This window comes from Propithecus coquereli, unplaced genomic scaffold (assembly GCF_000956105.1).
Source record: "Propithecus coquereli isolate 6110/MARCELLA unplaced genomic scaffold, Pcoq_1.0 Scaffold328, whole genome shotgun sequence".
NCBI lineage: Eukaryota > Metazoa > Chordata > Mammalia > Primates > Indriidae > Propithecus > Propithecus coquereli.
In genome coordinates, this window is record NW_012148930.1 from 3,193,221 (window position 1) to 3,214,255 (window position 21,035).

At 34.6% G+C, this 21,035-nt stretch overlaps 1 protein-coding gene across 2 annotated transcripts in view; it reads right to left on the bottom strand.

Moving 5' to 3' along the window:
- The window catches only part of LOC105815321 (complement factor H-like), a 103,243-nt gene that overhangs the window by 19,285 nt on the left and 62,923 nt on the right, over window positions 1-21,035 (bottom strand). The window contains exon 20 of one of the 2 annotated variants that reach the window (XM_012650470.1): window positions 627-768. In XM_012650470.1, coding sequence (XP_012505924.1) covers window positions 627-768 — 142 coding nt within the window. Of the gene's footprint in view, window positions 1-624; window positions 769-21,035 lie in introns of both variants that reach the window. The other variant, XM_012650469.1, reaches the window with a different exon arrangement.

The window sequence follows — 21,035 nt, forward strand, 5'->3', positions numbered from 1 at the left end:
CCAGGGTCCCAGTGACCTTCGGGTAGCGGAATCCACTGTCCCGTCACCAGGCATCCTGCCCAGGTCCAAGCAGGATTTGACACATCTGATGTCTCATCACGTGTATTTTGGAATAAGTTCTTTTGAAATCGAGTCATGTGTCTGGGGATCCAATGTGCAGCATGATGTCTACAGTTATCTGTAGCTTTTACTTAAATTTTGGTAAGGGCAGGTTATAAATGTCTTTACAAGATACACACATACACATACACACACAATAGTAACTATGGGTGATGAATGTGCTCATTAATTGTAATTATTGCATTTTAAATACATAGAATCATCACCTCCTATACTATAAATATATATAATTTTTGTCAACAAAAAGTGCTAAAATAAAATTTAAAAAATTACAAAGTATTTTCTAAACTATACTTTCTCAAATAAAAACATTTGGTAGGCAAGCATTTTGCAGAATGGTTGTATGTTAATCTCTGAAAATTCTATTATCAATAACAAAATATTTTACTTATACACTGACTTTTCCAGTGTATAATATTTTCTTTTCTCATATTCTCTTTAATACGAGAATACTAAAGTACTTACATAAGCATTTTGGTGGTTCTGACCACTTTCCATTTCTACATGTTATTCGCGTGTTACCCTGAAGGACATACAAGTTCCGGCATCGATACTGAACTGACGAGCCTGGCGCATATGCTCGTAATGGGAATGAAGTAATCTTTCCATTGTCAATAGCTGGAGGGGTCCCACATTTTCCTTGAGAATCTTAAAAAGATCATTTGATTGATCGAGAGAGCAAATCAAAATACAGTTTAAAATAAGGCAGATAGAAAGACAGCACTTTATATATTATCAACACTTTTGTGATTTCTGCTGAAAGGATTAATTAGAGGAAGAAATTTTAATCACATAAATGGCTATATTTTTTAAGCCCTTGGTTCTTTCTCACGGAAAGCGCACATAAAGCGTGAGGAAGGAGATCTGCTCTGCAGCAGTGCAGGGTTGAGAAATGCCTGCCTTAGTGAAAACATCCCGAACAGAGAGATGACGAAGAGAAACAGAGAAAACCTCATTTTTATATACAACATGCTATAGAGTTAATTGTACCTGTAGTGATATTTTTCTCATAAAATATGTTCTTTGTCTAAAGAAATAAAAATGCGCTACATTTTTGAAACAGGTTAATTTTGGCAACTTAGTTTCTAAATATGTTTGCCTCCTGAAGGGAGCCAGGACTCCATTGGAGAGGTGGCTGATTCCAGTTCTGCAGCAAGGAAACTATGAATTAAGCCTGAGGTATTTTTTGCATCCCAAAGCAAAACAATTGTTCAAAGGCTAACGGAGTCTTACAAAATGTACCCGGGAGTCAGCTTGTATTGGTCACAACTGGTCTAACTTAATTTGTCAAGTTTCTGAAATCTAATTGTTGCACTGAGAAAAGCCATTATCCCACAAACTGAAGAGAGCTTGTTCATGAGATGGAGAGGGAATGGAAATATTGACACTATACTGAACCCTATAAGTCTTGAACCCCGTCCAGTTACTGGACTTTTCAGGTATGAAGTTAATAAATTTGTTCTTTCATTTTTTTTTTTTTGCAAGTGTTAGTGATGTTGAAGCCCCTTGTAATTGAAAGAGGCCATGACATAACTGGCTTTTGAAAAACCATCACAATTCAAGCTGTTTTAAAAGATGCTATTTTTTAGAGGTTTAAATTTAAAAATTGAAGATATGTAATAATATCTGATAACATAAAAAAAATTTTAAAGTGTACTGAAGACTCCATTTCCTGATAGCATGGACTAACTTTTATCAATATATCTTCCCACTGGAAAAAAGTTAGAAAATTGTGCAAAATATATTTCCAGAACACTAGAAACCAGGTAGGACAGGACTTTGGTGATGGAGACAAGAAGAAAACCTCAAAACCAAAGCACAGTCTACGGCGATCTCAGTTCTTTGCCGGGAGGTGTTCTCTGGACTGCGTGCAGGAAGGGAGAAGCTGTGCAGAGCCCAGCAGTGCAGCTTAGTTGAGACCAGTAAGATCAGAGTCTTGGAGACCATGGTGGCTGAATTTACTGGGCAGAGTAACAGAGAGAAAGTGTTGTGAAGAAAAATAGCTATGGAAGTTTTCATGGGTGTCCTGGAGTTTTTGGTTGAAGACTAAGCTGAGCCGGCGTAGGCTGCAGGCCCACTGGGCTGGGTAAGGAACAATTAATCACTGGGGAGCTGTAAACATGAGGAGTTGCAAGCGCTGACTCAGGTCTGGAAGGTGCCACCATTTATACCGCAGGTTTCCAGAGGAACTGGTTTCCAAATTCTAAGCCATTCACAAATAAACATACCTCTCATGAGTATGAACATTTTAAAACTTAGAAATTGATGATTTATTGAGTTGATGTGAATTCAAATAAGGATAAATATTTTTAAAACGTCTTAGCTATAAGACATTTTAACTAGAATTGGACTTATTTTCATTTTAATACTTTAGTTTTGTCATCTGTTGTCACCTAACTTGATAATCAGGATATAAACAATAGATGGGTATGACGTTAACATAAAGGTTGACTTCCAAGTGAATTCCTGTCTAATATTTGTACTCAGTACGTACATTTGATTTATACAGGTAGGGAAATTATTCACAAATCTTAGACACAACTGGAACTAAAAATTAAATGAATAATGATAGAAATATGTGGCAAAACCTATATTTAACCCCTGATGATAGATTTATTTCTTTAAAAAAAAAATCAGAAAACATACCAGATCTGAGAGAACAGGGTTTTACTTACTAGAGGGTCTGCATTTGGGAGGAGTGGACCAGCCACTTTTTGCGCACGTGATGGTGCTCCCATTGTGCTGAAGACTGTAGCCTTTGTCACAAACAATTTGCACGATGTCACCTTCCACATGTGTCTGTCCTGAAGACGCAGAATGACCATTTTCCACAAAAGGAAAGAAACACAGTCCTAAGGACCAACAGTCGATTAATGTTAAAGATGGAAGTGGTAAAAAAAAAAATGCATTTTATAATATTTTAAAAGGAAGAGAAAACTTTCAAAACTGAAATCAAGTATAAAAAATTCCAAAAAAATTTAGGCCATGCTACTATGTACATATTTTTCTTATATATGTATATATGAAAGAAAATATTTTGTGCTATTTTTCTGTTTTTTATAAGGAAAATTTTGTTTATAAACTTTTCTAGGTAAAAAATATTAATATCTATTCGTATGTATTTCTCTCTTAATTCTCGTAAACGTTACTTACAGGAGAGAGACCATTACTATCTCCTTTGTTGGCTCTATTCTGTCTCTCATTGTTTTTCTTTTATAACACACTTGTGGTTATGCTCTCTACTTTCATTGAAAAATTAATATAGATACAATTTCAAGGACCAAAGAAGTGATTTATGGAAAATATAAAAGTGAAAATGTTAGAACTTACTTTGCAATATTTGAGAGAACAGCAAATCAAAAACAGAATTACTGGTTACTGAAGGACTACAGTATATAGGTAGCCCTTTGCTCCCATCCTCCAGTTACAGTCTACCCATCCTTCAGACTTCATTCTGGAACATTCATCATATATGCATTGTGCACGTCAGCAACGGTGCTGGCTGTGAAATGTTAGCTGCTTCCTGCAGGCCTCCTTCCCTGAACCACTCATTCCGAAAGTACAAAATAATTTTTCTTGTCTCTACATTAGGATAAGACTTTATGAATATATTTCTTATGGATCATATATGTGTGTGAACATATTCACACTTACATACATACATATATGCAGTCATGTGGCACAAAACAAATGATGTTTTGGTGAACAGCTGGCTGCACATACAACTGTGGTCCCTCCAGATTGAAATGGAGCCGAAAGCTTCCTATTGCCCAGTGATGTTGCAGCCATTAGACATCATACACTTATGCATACATTCATGTATGTAAAATGACTTTTTTAAAGGAAAAAATATGGTCAAGCTGCTGCCAAATGAATATAATATTAGGAAAGAAATATTAATAGTCAAATATATTAATCATCAGTTTTTTAAAATTAAAATATTTCAATATGTACAGTACTTCTAGATAATGCAAGAAAGTTGACACATTTATATTTCATTTGATTTTCAAAAAAGAAGGATGAAGGACTCCCTGTCCTGTCTCCGCTGGCCCCCTTGTCCTCACATCTGTGAGTGCTGAGCCCCTGTGATCCTGTCTAGCACATCTCCTCTTTTCACTGAATGAATAGCCACCTAACGATCAGGGATTACTCACTGAGACACTTCGGTGTTGGTGACCATCCTTCTTCTGTGCATGTTATACGAGTCCAGAAGGATTTTGAAGGAGACACAAAATTGTATGCACAGGAGTAGTAGAAAAATCTCCCCGTGTAAACCGGGAAAAGTACCTTCTCTTCATCGTGGAGAATTCCATGGTTTATTTCTGGAAAATCACAAAGTCCCACTGGAAAAAATAAACCAAAACCGAAGAATCAAAATACTAATCTACATTACTGAATCAATAAATGAGATTTTAACCATCTCATTGATAATTTTTTCTTTCGGTTAGCTTAAATGCGTTTAGCTTAAATGCCTTCCAGTATACTCAACTGGTCAGGAACAAGGAAAGATTTTTAATTAACAGAACAAGAGTATTTGAGGAGGCCATTGTCAAGTGAAAATGAAATTTGCGTGTTGGAGTGATATGAAATATGAACTCGTGCAGTGTCTTCAAGAAGAAAACCCCCACACAGCAATTTATGAATCAGATAGAGTTTATGAGTAGCAAACCTCCCTGATCTACATGGTGTGTGGTAGAGGGATGATGGGGTTGTGTTTTGGTCTCAATTCACTTATTTTCTCTATTCTTCTCATCGACAGTCATAGGAACTATCTCCACCAGAAGTCTCTGTCCTGCCTATATTTTTCTGGTGCAGTAAAGATGTTGGGTAGGTAGTTTCTTGTTTATTAGTATCATCATTTTGATTATTTTCTGGTTACAGAGTTAATACAGAGAGTACAAAGAATCACAAAGAACACTCCAACCAAGAGAAAATTACAGGTAAATTTCTCATATAATTATATCTTCTAGCATAGTGTGTATCAGTGTATACAGATGTGTGTGTGTGTGTATACAATCTACCCTCCATATCCATGGGTCCTGCGTATGTGCATTCAACCAACATGGATCAAGAATACTGGAAAAAAGGGGAAAAAATAAAAATACCAATACAACAATAAAAATAGCAAAAATAAAATGCCGTGTAACAACTATTCACATGGCATTTACATTGTGTTAGGTATAACGTGTAATCTAGAGATAATTTAAATTGTATGGAAGAACGTGTGCAGATTACATGCAAATACTGTCCCAGTCTATCTAAGGCGCCTGAGCATCCTCAGAATTTGGCATCTGCAGGGGATGAGGAGGGTCCCAGAACCGATGCTTTGCGGTTGCTAAGGAACTTTGGTACATATGTAGATAGATGCTTAACACATTCATACACTCTATGGTTCAAGATATATTTAAGCAATTTAGACAACGTGTGAAATTTTTATACCTTTCTAGTCTATTTTTTATGTTTTTGTATATATAGGTATTAGACTTTTTTTTTTTTTTAGAACAGTTATATTTGCGGCGAAATTGAGCAGAAGGTACAGAAACTTCCTCCCTGTCACTGCCCCATCCCCTGACACACACACACACACACACACACACAGTGTCCCCCACTATCATGTCATTGTCACCCCGAGTCTGCAGTTCACAGTAGGGTTTGCTCCTGGTATTGCATTCTATTCCTGAGGACAACAGGTAAGTCCATTTTTTAGTTCAAGCTATTTTCTCAATGTAGTATTGCTGTTTAAGAAATAGATTTATTTTTCTGTTTATTTAAAAAAAAACTTGGAGAAATTGAGCTCACAAATCAGGGTATGTCCTTGTTTTCATCTACCTAGAAGTAATGTTTGATGTTGCACAATATTTACAATGATTAATTCCTGCGGTATTTAACCTTGCGAAACTTCAAGTTTCTTATTTACACTGTTTAAAAATTGACATTAGATACTTTTGAAGAAGATATTGGGGAAAGACTCACTTGTATCTTGACAGTATTACCTATCATAATTCTTTTTCAGATACCTTTTGCCTCCCCCCAGAATTATGGTACTTTATCTCCATGTCTTAGTACCTACATATTTTTGCTATGCAGAATGACTTTGCTCCCGTTCTCCCATTACATTCTACCCAACTTTCAGAAGTCATTCTACAACATTCATCAAATATCCTTTGTGCACGTCAGCAACGGTGCTGGCTGTGAATGTTAACTGCTTTTTGTAGACCTCCCGTACAGAACCACTCACTCCAGAAGTATAAAATAATTTTTCTTGTCTCTACATTAGAATAAAACCTCATGAATATATGTCTTCTGGGACACACATACGTGTGTATATATATAAACATGCACACTTATATACATACATATATGCATACACTCATGTGCCATATAATGAACGATGTTTCAGTCTACGACTGACAGCGTATACAGTGGTGGTCCCTTAAGATTAAAATGGAGCTGAGAAATCCCTACAGCCCAGTCATGCCACAGCCGTCATAATATCCTAGTGCAGTGCGTTGCTCACATGTTTGTGATGACGCTGGGTAAACATTTCTACTGTGCCGCCAGGTGTATAAAAGTGTGGCACATACAATTACAGCACATACTACTTGATAATGACAATAAATGGCTATATTACTGATTTATGTATTTACTCCACAACACGTTTTACCATTATTTTAGCTTGTACCTCTTCTACTTATAAAAGGAAAACTTAACTGTAAAATAGCCTTAGAAAGGTCTTCAGGAAGTACCACAGAAGAAGGCGTGGTTATCGTAGGGGACGATGGCTCCGTGCATGTTACTGCACCTGGAGTCCTCCCGGCGGGACGAGATGGGGAGGTGGGAGGCAGGAATACGACGATCCTGACCCTGTGTGGGCCTAAACCAATGTGTGTGTATGTGTCTTCGTTTTTAACAAAATGGTTTTAAAATGAAAAATTTTAAGAACAGAGAAAAGCTTATCAAGGAAGGATATAAAAAAAGAAAAATATTTTTGCACAACTGTGCAATGTGTTTGTGTTTTAAGCTAAGTGTTATTACAAAAGAGTCAAAAGTTAGGAAAATTAAAAAGCTTATTAAGTAAAAAGGTTACAGTGGGCTAAGGTTAATTTATTATTAAAGAAAGATAGTATTTTTATTAATTCAGCGTGGGCTAAGTGCATAGCGTTTACAAAGTCGTCAGTAGTATGTTGTCATGTTCTAGACCTTCACATCCACGCACCACTCACTGACTCACGCGGAACAACCTGCGGTCCCGGAGCTCTGTTCACGTTCTATACAAGTGTACCGTTCTTTATTAAAAATGATAAACTAGGTACCGTATTTTTACTGTATCTTTTAAACATTTAGATATATTTAGATACACAAATGTTGCCCACAGTGTTCAGGACAGTAACACGCTGCGCCGGTTTGTGCACAGGAGCAACAGGCTACGCCGTGTAGCCTGGGTGAGTAGCAGGCTACACCATCTAGGTTTGTGTAAGTACACAACAAAATTGCTCAGTGATGCATTTCTCAAAACATATTCCATTTCTTAAGCAACACAAGACTGTACGCACACACACAAACGCACATACACACACATGCGTTTATGGCCTTGCAATCTGCTTGCCTGTTTATGTTTTGCATTCCTCCTAGGAAACTATATGTTGCAGTGAGGCACAGTTGGGAATTTTCGTTTCCTTTCCAGCTTGTTTGATGCAACATGAAGCATAATAAATATATTGCTTGATAAATATTTTGCTGCTGAAAGCATGTAGTTTTCTCAGGTTTTTTTTTTTCTTTGTTACATTTACTAATTTACAAAGCATACAGATGAAGAGACGCATAGGGGGAGGTTTGGGGGAATGGGCACCATCCTCTGGAAACCTCCACCTGTTCGGCTCTTGAGAATTTCCAAGTTTTCTATTTATACAAAAGTGCTACCTCAGTGTGTTGCTTTTGCTGTTTGGACGGTCTCGCGAAAGTGCAGCACACACAAAACAGTTAATACTTGGACGACTTTTGGATAGAGTTTTACTAAAGTTTCTCCAAGAGACTGGATTGAAGCTTGAATGTCTTTTTCTGGGTTAGGAGTTGTCAAAATTCTACATGTTACTTGTATTTTTCACTTACCTTCTTCTGCTTTTACCCCTACTCAGAAATCCCCTTTTAATGCCATTTCTAACAGATGTTTAAACCACCTATTATATGCTAGAAACGCTAGAAACACACCCACACACGCAGTGAGCATCTGCAGAGATCCAGCCCTCACTGTGGCTGCCCAGAGGATTCGGTGTTTTTAATTGGGACTCAGCTGTCCATCATTGGAGAGCGAGTTCCCCCTCATCAGCTAACTGCTCTCTGGTGATTATAACTCAGTGCTAAAAGTGGAAACAAAATAAAATGAGTTTCAAGTCCACAGAAATAATGTTTTGCAATTTTTGTAAGAATAAATGCTAAAAGAAAAGCATCTTTAAATTTTTTTACATTTTAAAAAATTGACAAAAATGCTATGTATTTATAATGTACAATGTTGATTTCTTTTGGTTTTTAACAAGTTTATTGATGTACAGTTTACGTGCCACAAAATTCACCCATTGCAAGTGTAGAAATCACTGGTTTTTAGCAGGTTTACCGAGTTGTGGAGCTATCAGCACAAGCCAGGCCGAGATCACTTCCATCATCGCCCTGAGAGCCTCTTGCCCACTTGCAGTTAGGCCCCAGGCAACCACGAAATTGACTTTCCGTCTCTACAGATTTGCCCCTTCAGGACATTTCGTATCAGGGAACCACACAACACGGGATCTTTTACATCTGGCTTCTTGCACTTAGCGTGATTATTTTGAGTTGCATCCATGTTATTGTGCGTATAAGTATTTTGTTCAATAGCAAAGAATTTCTATTATGCATATTTTTCTCTTAGGTCTGAAGAGAAACTGTCCAAATAAAACTTCAGTTGTATGGGAAAACTAGCAAGCAACCAAACAGTAAAATAAATACTTTTAGGAAATCAAAGAGTAAAGTACAGTGAAACTTCATTTATATACATAGTTTAATCAGTGACCTAGACCTTGTTAGAGGTTTGCTTGCAGTTATTTCCATATGGTGGCTTTTATTTCAACATGAAGTGAGATGGGACAGTTTTTTAAATATTGCAAGAAACAGTTTATAGTGTTAATAAAGAGGCGATATATGATTTCATTTTCAAAATATGTTGAAAAGCTCAGAAAAAGCATTTTATTGTCATTTTACTGGCTTACATACAAAAACAAAAACATACCCTTGTTTTATTAAAAGATACTTCCCTTTGTTGAATGATAATTAGATTGATATGAAAATTCCCTTATTTTAATTGTATTAAAACTTTTTTATGAAAATAAAATTCTATAGACATTTTGAAGGTGGACAAACATTTCTAGGATGTTTTTTCTAGTCAGTGGCATTGCAGAGTATGCAGAATTACACCAATTCTTTCCCTTGTTGGCTTCATCATAGCAGGTTTTTCATCATTTAATTCCTCTATAAATTCTATATTTGGTGGCTATTCTCATTTTGGAACTTAGAGAAGAGAGAAAATTAATTTTATTCTATTTTCCTCTTAGTTGCATATTAGAAAATATGTTCACAAATAAATATTATGATCCCTCATTCAAAATGCTCTTATCTATTTATTCTTTTAAAAATACACACACACCACACACACACAACCAATGAACACATTTGAGAAAGAGACTAAATATTCAGATCTGTTTTCAACTTACCTTGCCCCCGAACAGTGGATACCCACAAGATTAGAATGACATTGATTAAGAGCAACATGCTAGAGAATCCCAGCTGTATATAACTAAAAATCCTCCAGTATTGATAGTGTTGCTTTAAATCCTGCTTTCATAAATAGTTATGAGCGTAACTTTGAAATTCAGAGCAGTACCGGGAAGCTAGCTTCGCAATGTCCTTTTGGTAAACATCAAAGTTCATGGGTTGTGTGAAATAACTAAATAGTGTCTTATCAATGTTTTCATAGTAATGCTTTGAATTCATCAGTTGATATTTATTTGAGCAAAATAACAGCTGTTCAATTTCCTGTTGTAGTCACCGAGTCTCTGAGTTTGGGACATTCAGAGATGGACCAGGGGGGATTGGGGGGAGATGAAACCACTTCTTCCTAGCCAGAAAGTCAGCTGTTTCAAAAAACAAGCTAGTGTAGATCATCAGTCCTCATTTTAATACTAAACCATTACTATTATAGCTATAAATTCCCCTGAAAACTTGCACTAAGAATTAAGTTCCTTCTTAATAGTTTTCATACACTTTATAGATTATAAAAAGTCTAGTCAATAATAGTTTTTGCCAAATAAGGCTTCCTAAAATTTTTGAATTAACAAATTATATTTCAAAATAATTTGGATCAGGCGGGACTATAAGAATAACTTGTGAGAATGTTGCTATATTATCTCCCCCCAAGAGGCAGCAACAAAACTGGATAAAGTTATTAAAAATAACCACTTATAGTCTCCAGAAATTGGCCAAACAGCGTATCATTGAGAGGCATTTGTTCAAAAAAGTCTCCATAAATCTCAATACAAAAGAGTGGCCACTTTAATTCACTCCTGTCTCTCAGCCCAGTGCTGTGGCTCAGCAGTTGTGCTCCGAGCGGGCAGGCAGTCCCCGCGAACCCACAGCTCTGCTGCCCTGCTGCAGGGAGAAGGTTTTATACCTCGGGAAAGTCCATACCCAAGACACTCTTGAATACGAGGAGATTACAGTGGGAAACAATCAGGGAAGACTAGTATCCCTAGTGGATACTACTTGCAAGCAACAAGATGGGCAGCCAGCTAGAAATTTAACAGAACAATCTGGAGAAAGAGGCAGCCCAAAAAGACCCCTCTAAGATGACACTTATTATGGTGGTCTGGAAGTCAATGGACTTGTACATGTTTTGTCCAATCAGAGAACCAGAGAAAGCCCTGTAAACCAGCAGTCTCTTACTAAATGTGGCGCAGACTTATCAGTTCCCTGAATTTTGAAAGCATTTCCCAAATCACACACAGATCCAAAGGCAAAAGGTGGAAAGCTTATGGCTCAATGTGTTCAAACACAACTTCTGACCAAATACTGGTTGTTTACTAAGGTGCACGGGCTGAGGGGTGGCCTCTACAAAGCCAGACTAAAAGAAAAAGAAAAAAACAAAAAACAAAAAACATCAAGAAATAAAAACCGAGCAGTGACATCAAAATCCATATACTTTGAGGTAAACAAATGCCACAGAAACTAAACAAATAAACAAAACAAAACCTAGCAGCAGCAACAAGCTCTTGGGAAGGATTCATAATTCAGAATAGTTATAAGGCATAATCTAAAATTTCCAGCATTTTATATTCAACACATATCATAGTTCAGCAGCAAAAAAAACATAAGACATGGAAACAAGAAAGGGTACTCCATACACAGGAAAAAACAAAAACCAAAACCAGGCAATAGGAAGATTCTTTGAGGGGGCCCAGATTTTGTAACAAGCTGATGAAGATATCAAAGCAGTTGTCGTAAATATGTCCGGAGAACTAAAGAGAACCACATCTAAAAAATGATAACTTTGTGAGGAAATACATGTGTTAAGTAGCTAGATTTAGCCATTCCATAATGTATATATTTTTCCAAATATCATATTGTACATGATAAATACATACAATTTTATCTGTCATTAAAAAATAACTGAAGGAATGTATTATGACAATGACTCATCCAATAGAGAATGCCAATAAAAAGAAATTATCAACTGAAACTGATTGGAAATTCTGGAGTTGAAAACTACAATAACTGGGTGGGGTGCAGTGGCTCACGCCTGTAATCCTAGCACTCTGGGAGGCCAGGGCAGGAGGATGGCTTGAAGTCAGGAGTTTGAGACCAGCCTGAGCAAGAGTGATACCCCAGCTCTACTAAAAATAGAAAAAATCAGCCAGGTGTGGTGGCTCACGCCTATAGTCCCAGCTACTCAGGAGGCTGAGGCAGGAGGATCCTTTGAGCAGAGGAGTTTGAGGTTGCTGTGAGCTAGACTGACACCACGGCACTCTAGCGCAGGCAACAGAGCGAGACTCTGTCTTTAAAAAAAAAAAAAAGAAAAAGAAAACTACAATAACTGAAGTAAAGAATTCACCAGAGGGACACTGACAGATTTCACCTGGTAGATGAAAGAATCAACAAACTTAAAGATAGATCTATAAAAATTATTTATTCTGAAAATCATTTTGCTCAATATTTTACAATAACTATTGTACATCGAAAAAACCAAGAAACTGTTAGGTCTCAAGATCATTATTAGAGGTTTTTCTCAACTTTCATTGCCTCCCTTTTTATCCTCATTATATTAAAAGTGTATATTTATAATTAAAATGTAATGAATGTAAAAAATAGAAAAATTGGAAAATGCAAACATTTAAAAGAACTTAAAATCAATATTCTCTCCAAACCTAAATATATCATTGTAAACATTATTTTATACAACTGGCCAATGTTTTTCTATAAATATTATTTAAAACTAGGTATATACTTAATACATTTTAAGTATAATATTTATACTTAATAGTATAATATCATTAATCTCACTTAGTTTCTAAATTTATTTTTGTATGTTTTTCTTAATGACAATCTAAGTTACTCTCTAGAATTTGTTTAAATTTCTAAAGGTGTTATAAAAATTGTGACCTACATTTCATCATTGTTGATACATATACCTATTGATGAGTAGGCTAATATTAGGGACTGGTAAGAAAGATTGATATCCTGGTTCAAGCATAAGGGATGATTTAGTCTGTTTTTACATGTGTATGAAGGGGTATTAATTTGAAGATTGAGGCTTATCATATTTCCTTTAGTACCTTTTATATAGAGAGTCACAGAAAGCCTCTGCAGTTATGTTAGGAAGCTTTGAGAACATTCTGAGAGGGATAGATAGAAGTAGGCTCATAAGTTAGGTTATCTAATTCTTTACCATAAATACTTTATGAATTTTATGAATAGGATACATATACAGAATATCTTGCCTAGGTTAGTTATTAGAAACTCTCTTTGTGAAAAAGTCTTGAGGGAATGTGAATACATAATTAGAAATTGTCTAGTAGGAGAAAAATGTAGTTCCATGGTTAAACATATCGGTATTTTGATGAGGATTGCATTGAATCTGTAAACTGATACCACGGCAATACAAAATGCCATCTGTGAATGCTATAAAAATCTCTATGCACATAAACTTGAAAGCATTGATGAAATGGACAAATTCCTGGAAACATACAACCTCCCAAGTCTCAGTCAAGAAGAAATAGAACTCCTGAACAGACCCGTTACAAGCAATGAAATCAAAGTGGCAATAAAAAAAATCTTCCAACAGAAAAAGTCCCAGACCAGATGGTTTCACAGCTGAATTTCATCAGACCTGCAAAGAAGAATTGGTACACATACTGCAGAAATTATTTCATAACATTGAGAAGGAAGGAATTTTTCCCAATTTATTCTATGAAGTCATTATCACCTTGATTCCAAAGCCAGGAAAGGACACAACAAAAAAGGAAAACTGTAGACCAATATCCCTTATGCACATAGATGCAAAAATCCTCAATAAAATTCTAGGAAACCTAATTCAGCAGCACATCAAAAAAATAAACCATCATGACCACGTAGGCTTCATCCCAGGGATGCAAGGTTGGTTCAGCATACGTAAATCCATAAATGTGATTCACCACATAAAGAGAAGCAAAAACGGAGATCTTATGATCATTGCAATAGATGCAGAAAAAGCATTCGACAAAGTTCAGCACCCTTTTATGATAAAAACTCTTAACAAAATAGGCATAGATGGAACATACTCAAAATTATAAAAGCCACATATAACAAACCCAGAGCCAAAATCATACTGAATGGGGAAAAGTTGAAAGCATTCCCACTCAGAACTGGAACAAGACAAGGATGCCCACTGTTACCACTTCTATTCAACATAGTGCTGGAGGTCCTAGTCAGAGCAATCAGGTAAGAGAATGAAATTAAGGGTATTCAAATGGGGAAAGAGAACGTCAAACTATCACTCTTTGCTGATGATATGAACTTATATCTAGAAAACTCTAGATTCTGCCAAGAAACTCCTGGAATTGATAAATAAATTCAGCAAAGTCTCAGGCTACAAAGTCAATGTAGACAAATAAGTAACTTTCCTATACACCAACAACAGTCAAGCTGAGATTCATATCAAAGACTCAATACATTTCACAATAGCTACAAAGAAAATAACATACCTACGAATGTATTTAACCAAGGAGGCGAAAGATCTGTACAAAGAGAAATATGAATCACTGAGGAAGAAAATTGCAGAGGATATAAACAAATAAAAAAAAAAAAACCTGCTCATGGATCGGCAGAATGAATACTGTTAAAATGTCCATGCTACCCAAAGTGGTTTACAGGTTCAATGCAATCCCCATCAAAATACCTCATTTAGCTTAAAGTCCTCCAAGTTTATCCATGTTGTCACAAATGGCAGGATTTCCTTCTCTTGTAAGGCTGAATAGTATTTCATGGTATATACACACCATGTTTTCTTTATCCATTCATCTGTTGACATTTATGTTGTTTCCGTATCATAGCAATTATGAATAAGGCTATAATGAACATGGTGGTAAAGATACTTCTTTGACAGACTTATCTATTTCCTTTGCCTATATACTCAGATTAGGATGGCTGAATCTTAATGGTAGTTCTATTTTTAATTTCTTGAGGAACCACCATACTGTTTTCCATAATGGCTAAACCAATTTACATTTCTACCAGCTTGTACAAGAGTTCTCTTTTCTGCACAACCTCATCACCACTGTTATCTTTTGGCCTTTTGATAATAGCCATCCAAACAGGTGTGAGATCATATTTCATTGTGGTTTTTTTTGCATTTTCCAGATTATTAGTTATAGTGAACACCTTTTCATATAACTGTTGGCCATTTGTATGCCTTCTCTGGAAAAAATATCTCAGATGTTTTGTCCATTCTTTAGTAAGGTTATTTGTTATTTTGCTATTGAGTTGTATGAGTTTTTTGTATATTTTTGATATTAACTGCTGCTTAATACAAATGGAAATGGAAGCCATAGTTTCAATATACTCCAAGTCCAGTGCCCATAAACATGTAAGCAAAACTCACTTTATCCTGATTTCCCCAAACACTGTTCTAATCATAAACACAAAAAGATATACATCCTTGTCATCATGAGTTAATGAAATTAAACCAATCACTTATAGGCAAAATCAGCTTAAACAGCTCTGTTTTCCTAAAAAAGGATGTTAATATATAACTAGTCATGAAATGTGTTCAAATACTTCCTCATGTTTCTAAGCTGTGCCATAACTATTGTAATTCAAACTTCTTATAACTCATTTTGAAGTCACCTTGATGGTGATCATTACCTTCTCTTATTGTATGATAATAAACTTTTAAAATTTTAACTATATTTTATTTTATTTTTGACACACTTTATTAAATATATGGTTTCATTCTGTGGTTTGCCTTTCCATTTTGTTGATAGTTTCCTTTGCTATGCAAAATACTTTTATTTCAGTGTAGTCCTATTTATTTATTTTTGATGTTGTTGCTCGTGCTTTTGGTATCATAGCCAAAAAAAAATTATTGCCAAGATCAAGGTCATGGACCTTTTCCCACGTATATTCTTGTAGGAATTTTATAATTTCAGGTCTTCCATTTAAGTCTTTAATTCATTTCGAGTTGATTTTTGTGTATGCTATAAAATAAGAATTCAATTTCATTCTTTTACATATGGATATTCAGTTTTCCCAACACCATTTATTGATGAATCTATTTTCTCCCCACTGTGTATACTTTGTGCCTGTGTCAAAGAACAGCTGATTGTACATGCATGGGTTTATTTAGGAGCTTTTAGTGTATGTGTCTTTTTTTCTGTGTGGGCCAGGACCATATTGTTTTGATTATTATAGATTTGTAATATAATTTGACATCAGAGAGTATGTTGCCAGCTTACTTTTTTCTCAAGATTACTTTCTCTATTTGGGGTCTTTTGTAGTTCCGCGTTGATTTTATGATGGTATTTTTCTATTTCTGTGAAAAATGCCATAAGAATTTTAGTGAAGATTGCATGAAATCTGGAGTTTTGTGCATTATGGACATTGTTGATGTTATTAATTCTTCTGATCCTTGAACATGGAATATATTTCAATTGCATATGTTTTCTTCACTTTCGTCAATATTTCATAGTTTTCAAAGTACAGAGCTCTCACCTCCTTGTTTTAATTTATACTTAAGTATTTTATTCTTTTTGATGCTATTGTAAGTGGAGTTGTTTTCTTAATTTCTTTTTTTTGATAGGTTGTTTTTAGTGTATAGAAACAAAACTGAATTTTGTATGTTGATATTGTACCCTGCAACTTTACTGAATTGGTTGTTAGTTCTCACAATTTTGGGGGGGAGTCCTTGTGTTTTCTATAGATGAGAGAGAGCCAGTGCTGAATCCTGACCACTAGACCACCAGGGATGCTGATTTTTTATATATGTAATACGATCATGTCATCTGCAAACAGAGACAATTTTACTTCTTCCTTTTGAATGTGCATTTATTTGTTTTTCTTGACTAATAGCACTGGCCAGAATTTCCAGTACTATGTTAAAAAGAAGTCGTGAGAGTGGGTTTCCTTGTCTTGTTCTGATCTTAAAGGAAAACCTTTCACCTTTTCAGTATTGAATATAATATTAGTTTTGGGCTTGTGATATATGGCCTTTATTTTCCTGAGGTAATTCCTTCAATGCCCAGTTTCTTGAGAATTTTTATCGTGAATGGATGTTTATCTTTCTCATATGCTTTTTCTGTATCTATTGAAATGATCATTGTTTTCTTTGTTCTGTTAATTTGGTGAATAACATTTATTCATTAGTATATGTGTACCATCCTTGCATCCCAGAGATAAATTAGACTTGATCATGGTTAATGATCCTTTTTAATGTGGAGTTGTATTTTTTGTTAGTATGTTGATGATTTTTTTGCATTTATTAATATATTCATTAGGAATATTGGTCTGTAACTTTTTTTGTAGTGTCTTTATAGGGCTTTGGTGTCAGGACAACTTTGACCTCATAAAATAAAATTGGAAATGTTCTTTCTTCAATTTTCTTGGAAGAATTAGAGAAGAATTGGTGTTGATTCTCTAAATGTTTGGTAGAATTCAGCAGGGAAGCCGTCAGGTCTTGAGTTTTCTTTGATGGGATCCTTTTTATTAATTATGTATTCTCCTTATTCATTATTAGTCTGGACTAATTTTCTATTTGTTCATGTTTCAGTCTTGGTACACTGTAGGTCTCTAGGAATTTATATGACTCTTCTAGGTTATCCAGTTTTTTGGCATATAATTGTTTATGGTGGTTTCTTGTGCTCCTTTATATTTTTGTACTATCAGTTGTAATGTGTCCTCTTTCATTTCTAATTTTATTTATTTGAGCCCTCCTTCCTTTTTTTATTCTAGCTAAAGTTTTGTCAATTTTGTTTATCTTTTCAAAAGCCAGCTCTTAGTTTTGTCGATCCTCATTATCATTTCTCCAGTCTCTATTTCATTTATTTCTGCTCTGATTCTTATTATTTCCTTCCTTGTTATCTTTGGGTTAAGTTCATTTTTCATTTTCTAATTTCTTGAGATATAAAGTTAGGTGGTTTATTTTATATCTTTCTTTTTTCTTCACGTAGGTATTCATATCTATAAATATCTCTCTTAGAATGCATTTGCTGCACCCCATAAGTTTTAGTACATTGTTTTTCCATTTTTTTCTCTATTTTTAAATTTCACTTTTGAAATTTTTCATCTTCTCATTAGTTGTTCAGGAGCTTGTTTTTTAATTTCCATGTCTTTTTTGTTTTCCAAAATTTCTCCTGTTATTGATTACTAGTTTAAAACCATCGTGTCTGCAAAAGATACTTGATATGATTTCAATCTTTATAAAAGGTTTAAGATTTGTTTTGTGGCCTAACAGATAATCTATCCTGGAGAATGTTGTGTGTGTGCCTGAGAAGAATGTGTATTCTACTGCTGTTGGATGGACTATTCTATAAATCTGTTAGGTCCATTTGGTCTAACATATAGTTCAAGTCCAGTGTTTGCTTATTGATTTTTGTCTAGATGATCTATCTGTTGTTGAAAGTGGGATGTTGAAATCCCTTCTCTTATAGTTTTGCTGTCTATTTATCCCTTCAAATCTCTTAATATTTTCTTTATATATTTTATTTGCTCCCATGTTGGGTGCATATATATTTATAATTTTTATAGTCTCTTGATGAAGTAACCCCTCTATCCCAATATTGTGACCGTGTTTCTTCTAACAGTTTTGACTTAAATTCTGTTTTGCCTGATGCGAGTATAGCCACTCTCCGTTTTCTTTTAGTTTTCATTTGCATGGAATATCTTTTTTTAACCTTATGCTATGCTATGGTCTGAATGTTAATGTTCCTGTAAATTTCATACGGTGCATCCTAATCACCATGGTGGTGGTATTCTGCAGAAAGTGAGGCCTTTTCAGGTGATTAGCTCCTCAGGATTTCACCCTCATGGATTGGATTAGTGCCCTTAGTTAAAAAAAAAAAAAAAACTTCATGAAACTGCCTTGCCCTTTCCACATTGTGAGGACATAGCAAGAAGGCACCATCTCTGAAACAGAAAGCAAGCCCTAACCAGATATCAAACCAGCTGGCGTCTTAATCTTGGACATGCCAGCCTCTACAACTCTACAAAATAAATTTCTGTTTCTCATAAGCCGCCCAGTTTATGGTAATTTGTTATGGTAGCCCAAATGTCCTATAAGTATACACATAAATGTTAACATTACCTACAAAGATAACTTCCTAATTATTACAAACTTCCTTTAAATTTGTGAAATCTGACTTTCTGCAACTCAACCAATTTATCTAAATCAGGATCACTAACATTGGAACAGTCTCAGTGTACAAGCTACTTGATTCTGCAATGACATAATAAATTATCACAATAAAATACTTTTATCTTTTTATTAATATCTTTATTTTCACATAAAAGTTTTACTTCTTTTAGAAATTAAAAATGTTTCTGGCCAAAAATTATTTTAACTAATACTGTTTGAAATGAATGAACATAAAAATTACATTTCAGAATCTCATTATTGAAATTTCCAAAATTCTTCTAGCCAAAAATTGTTAAAGTGTTATTTGACCTTAAGATCAAGACCAGTGAGGTCTTTGTAGCTCTCAGTTTGTATTGCCTTGCTTTTTAGACGAATTTATTTTAAAGTAAATGATGCTTGTGGTTCAAGAGTGATACATGTTAAATTTAGAAAAATCAGGGGAAACCGATATGTGTGAAGGAGTTAAACAGCAACTCTTACCCCTATTATCTCTAAACACGAACATAGATTTTTACCTATTTTATTGGATTTCCTGCCAACTTTTTCCGATTAACATTAATTTGTGTGTGTGTGTGTGCACGTTCATGTGGGTGTGCTTATAACTGACAGAGGGTTTTCATTACTTTGTACGTCAATGTTGTAATAGTTATATACCCAATTAAACTTAAATTCCTCTTTATGATTAGTTTGCTTTATTAATTGTGCTAGATTGACATCTTATGAAAGTTTATGCATTTCATTTTTGTGAATTTATTCATTAATAATAAGGAGTAATGACTTTTATTACTAATTTAAGGTACGACTTAGGGTGATTTTTACATGTGTGTGAAGTGATACAATTTCAAAGACAGAGACAACGATATCTTTTTATTTACTGTGAAACAGAGAGCCTCAGAAACTACATAGAAAGCATTGAGATATTTAGGAGAGTGACAGATAAAAATGGACTGTGATATAATTACATCTAATTTCTGACCATAGATATTTTGTAAATTGGACACACAGCACTTTGATTTGCCAAGTTTTAATCTGCTGCTTTTAAGAAGTGAGGCACTGGTCTCGGATTATAATTACATCATCACAAATTACCAAAAAATCTTATTTATGAATAAAAATGAGTTTAACAATACTTGAAATATAAAAGTGGGAACTGGATTAATAGCTAAATTTCTTAATAAAGGTGTGCATTTTAATAACCCCAGTAATAACCAGTCGTGTCTTTTTCACAACTGGGATATGCCAGTTTTCCATCCTGACACTTGGTTCGAAATGGCAGAGATGTTGCTGTGGCACGATACCTGGATTTACACATAAATTCAATACTTTCACCTGCTTGGGAATAAAGCTTTTGACTTTCTCTCCACCTGAAGGTTATGTTATATTTTTCCATGATTTCTTCTGATATTACACACGCTTCTGAAAGTAGAAAAAAATGAACATAAAACATTTAGTAGTGTTGTATAATGGTTCAGGAATTCTTTCTCAAAACCTTTTCCAAACCAACTCTGTAAAAACATCATATAATAGTTAAAATGGTAAATGATATATAAATGAGGTACTATGTTTAATGTGAGATAGCTGGATATTATTATCAAAAATTCATAATTATATCAAAAGCCTTGCATTTTGGAACCTATCATTGCTGTTTTTGTTTAACTAAGATGTTGATCAAATGGTACAGACTTTCAGTTATAAGATGAATAAGATTTGGGGAATCTAACATAGACGATGATATTTATAGTTATAATACTGTATTTTTTACTTGAAATTTGGTAAGAAGGCAGATTTTAAGTGTCCTTACAACACACACACACACACACACGTACACACACAGGTACACACACAGATATGCAACAGTAACTACAGGTGATGTGAATGTGTTAATAAATTTGATTGTGGTAATTATTGCTTTATAAATATATCAAATCATCACATCCTATACCATGAATATATATAATTTTTATTTCTTACTTATTTTTATTTTATTTTATTTTTGACACACTTTATTAAATAT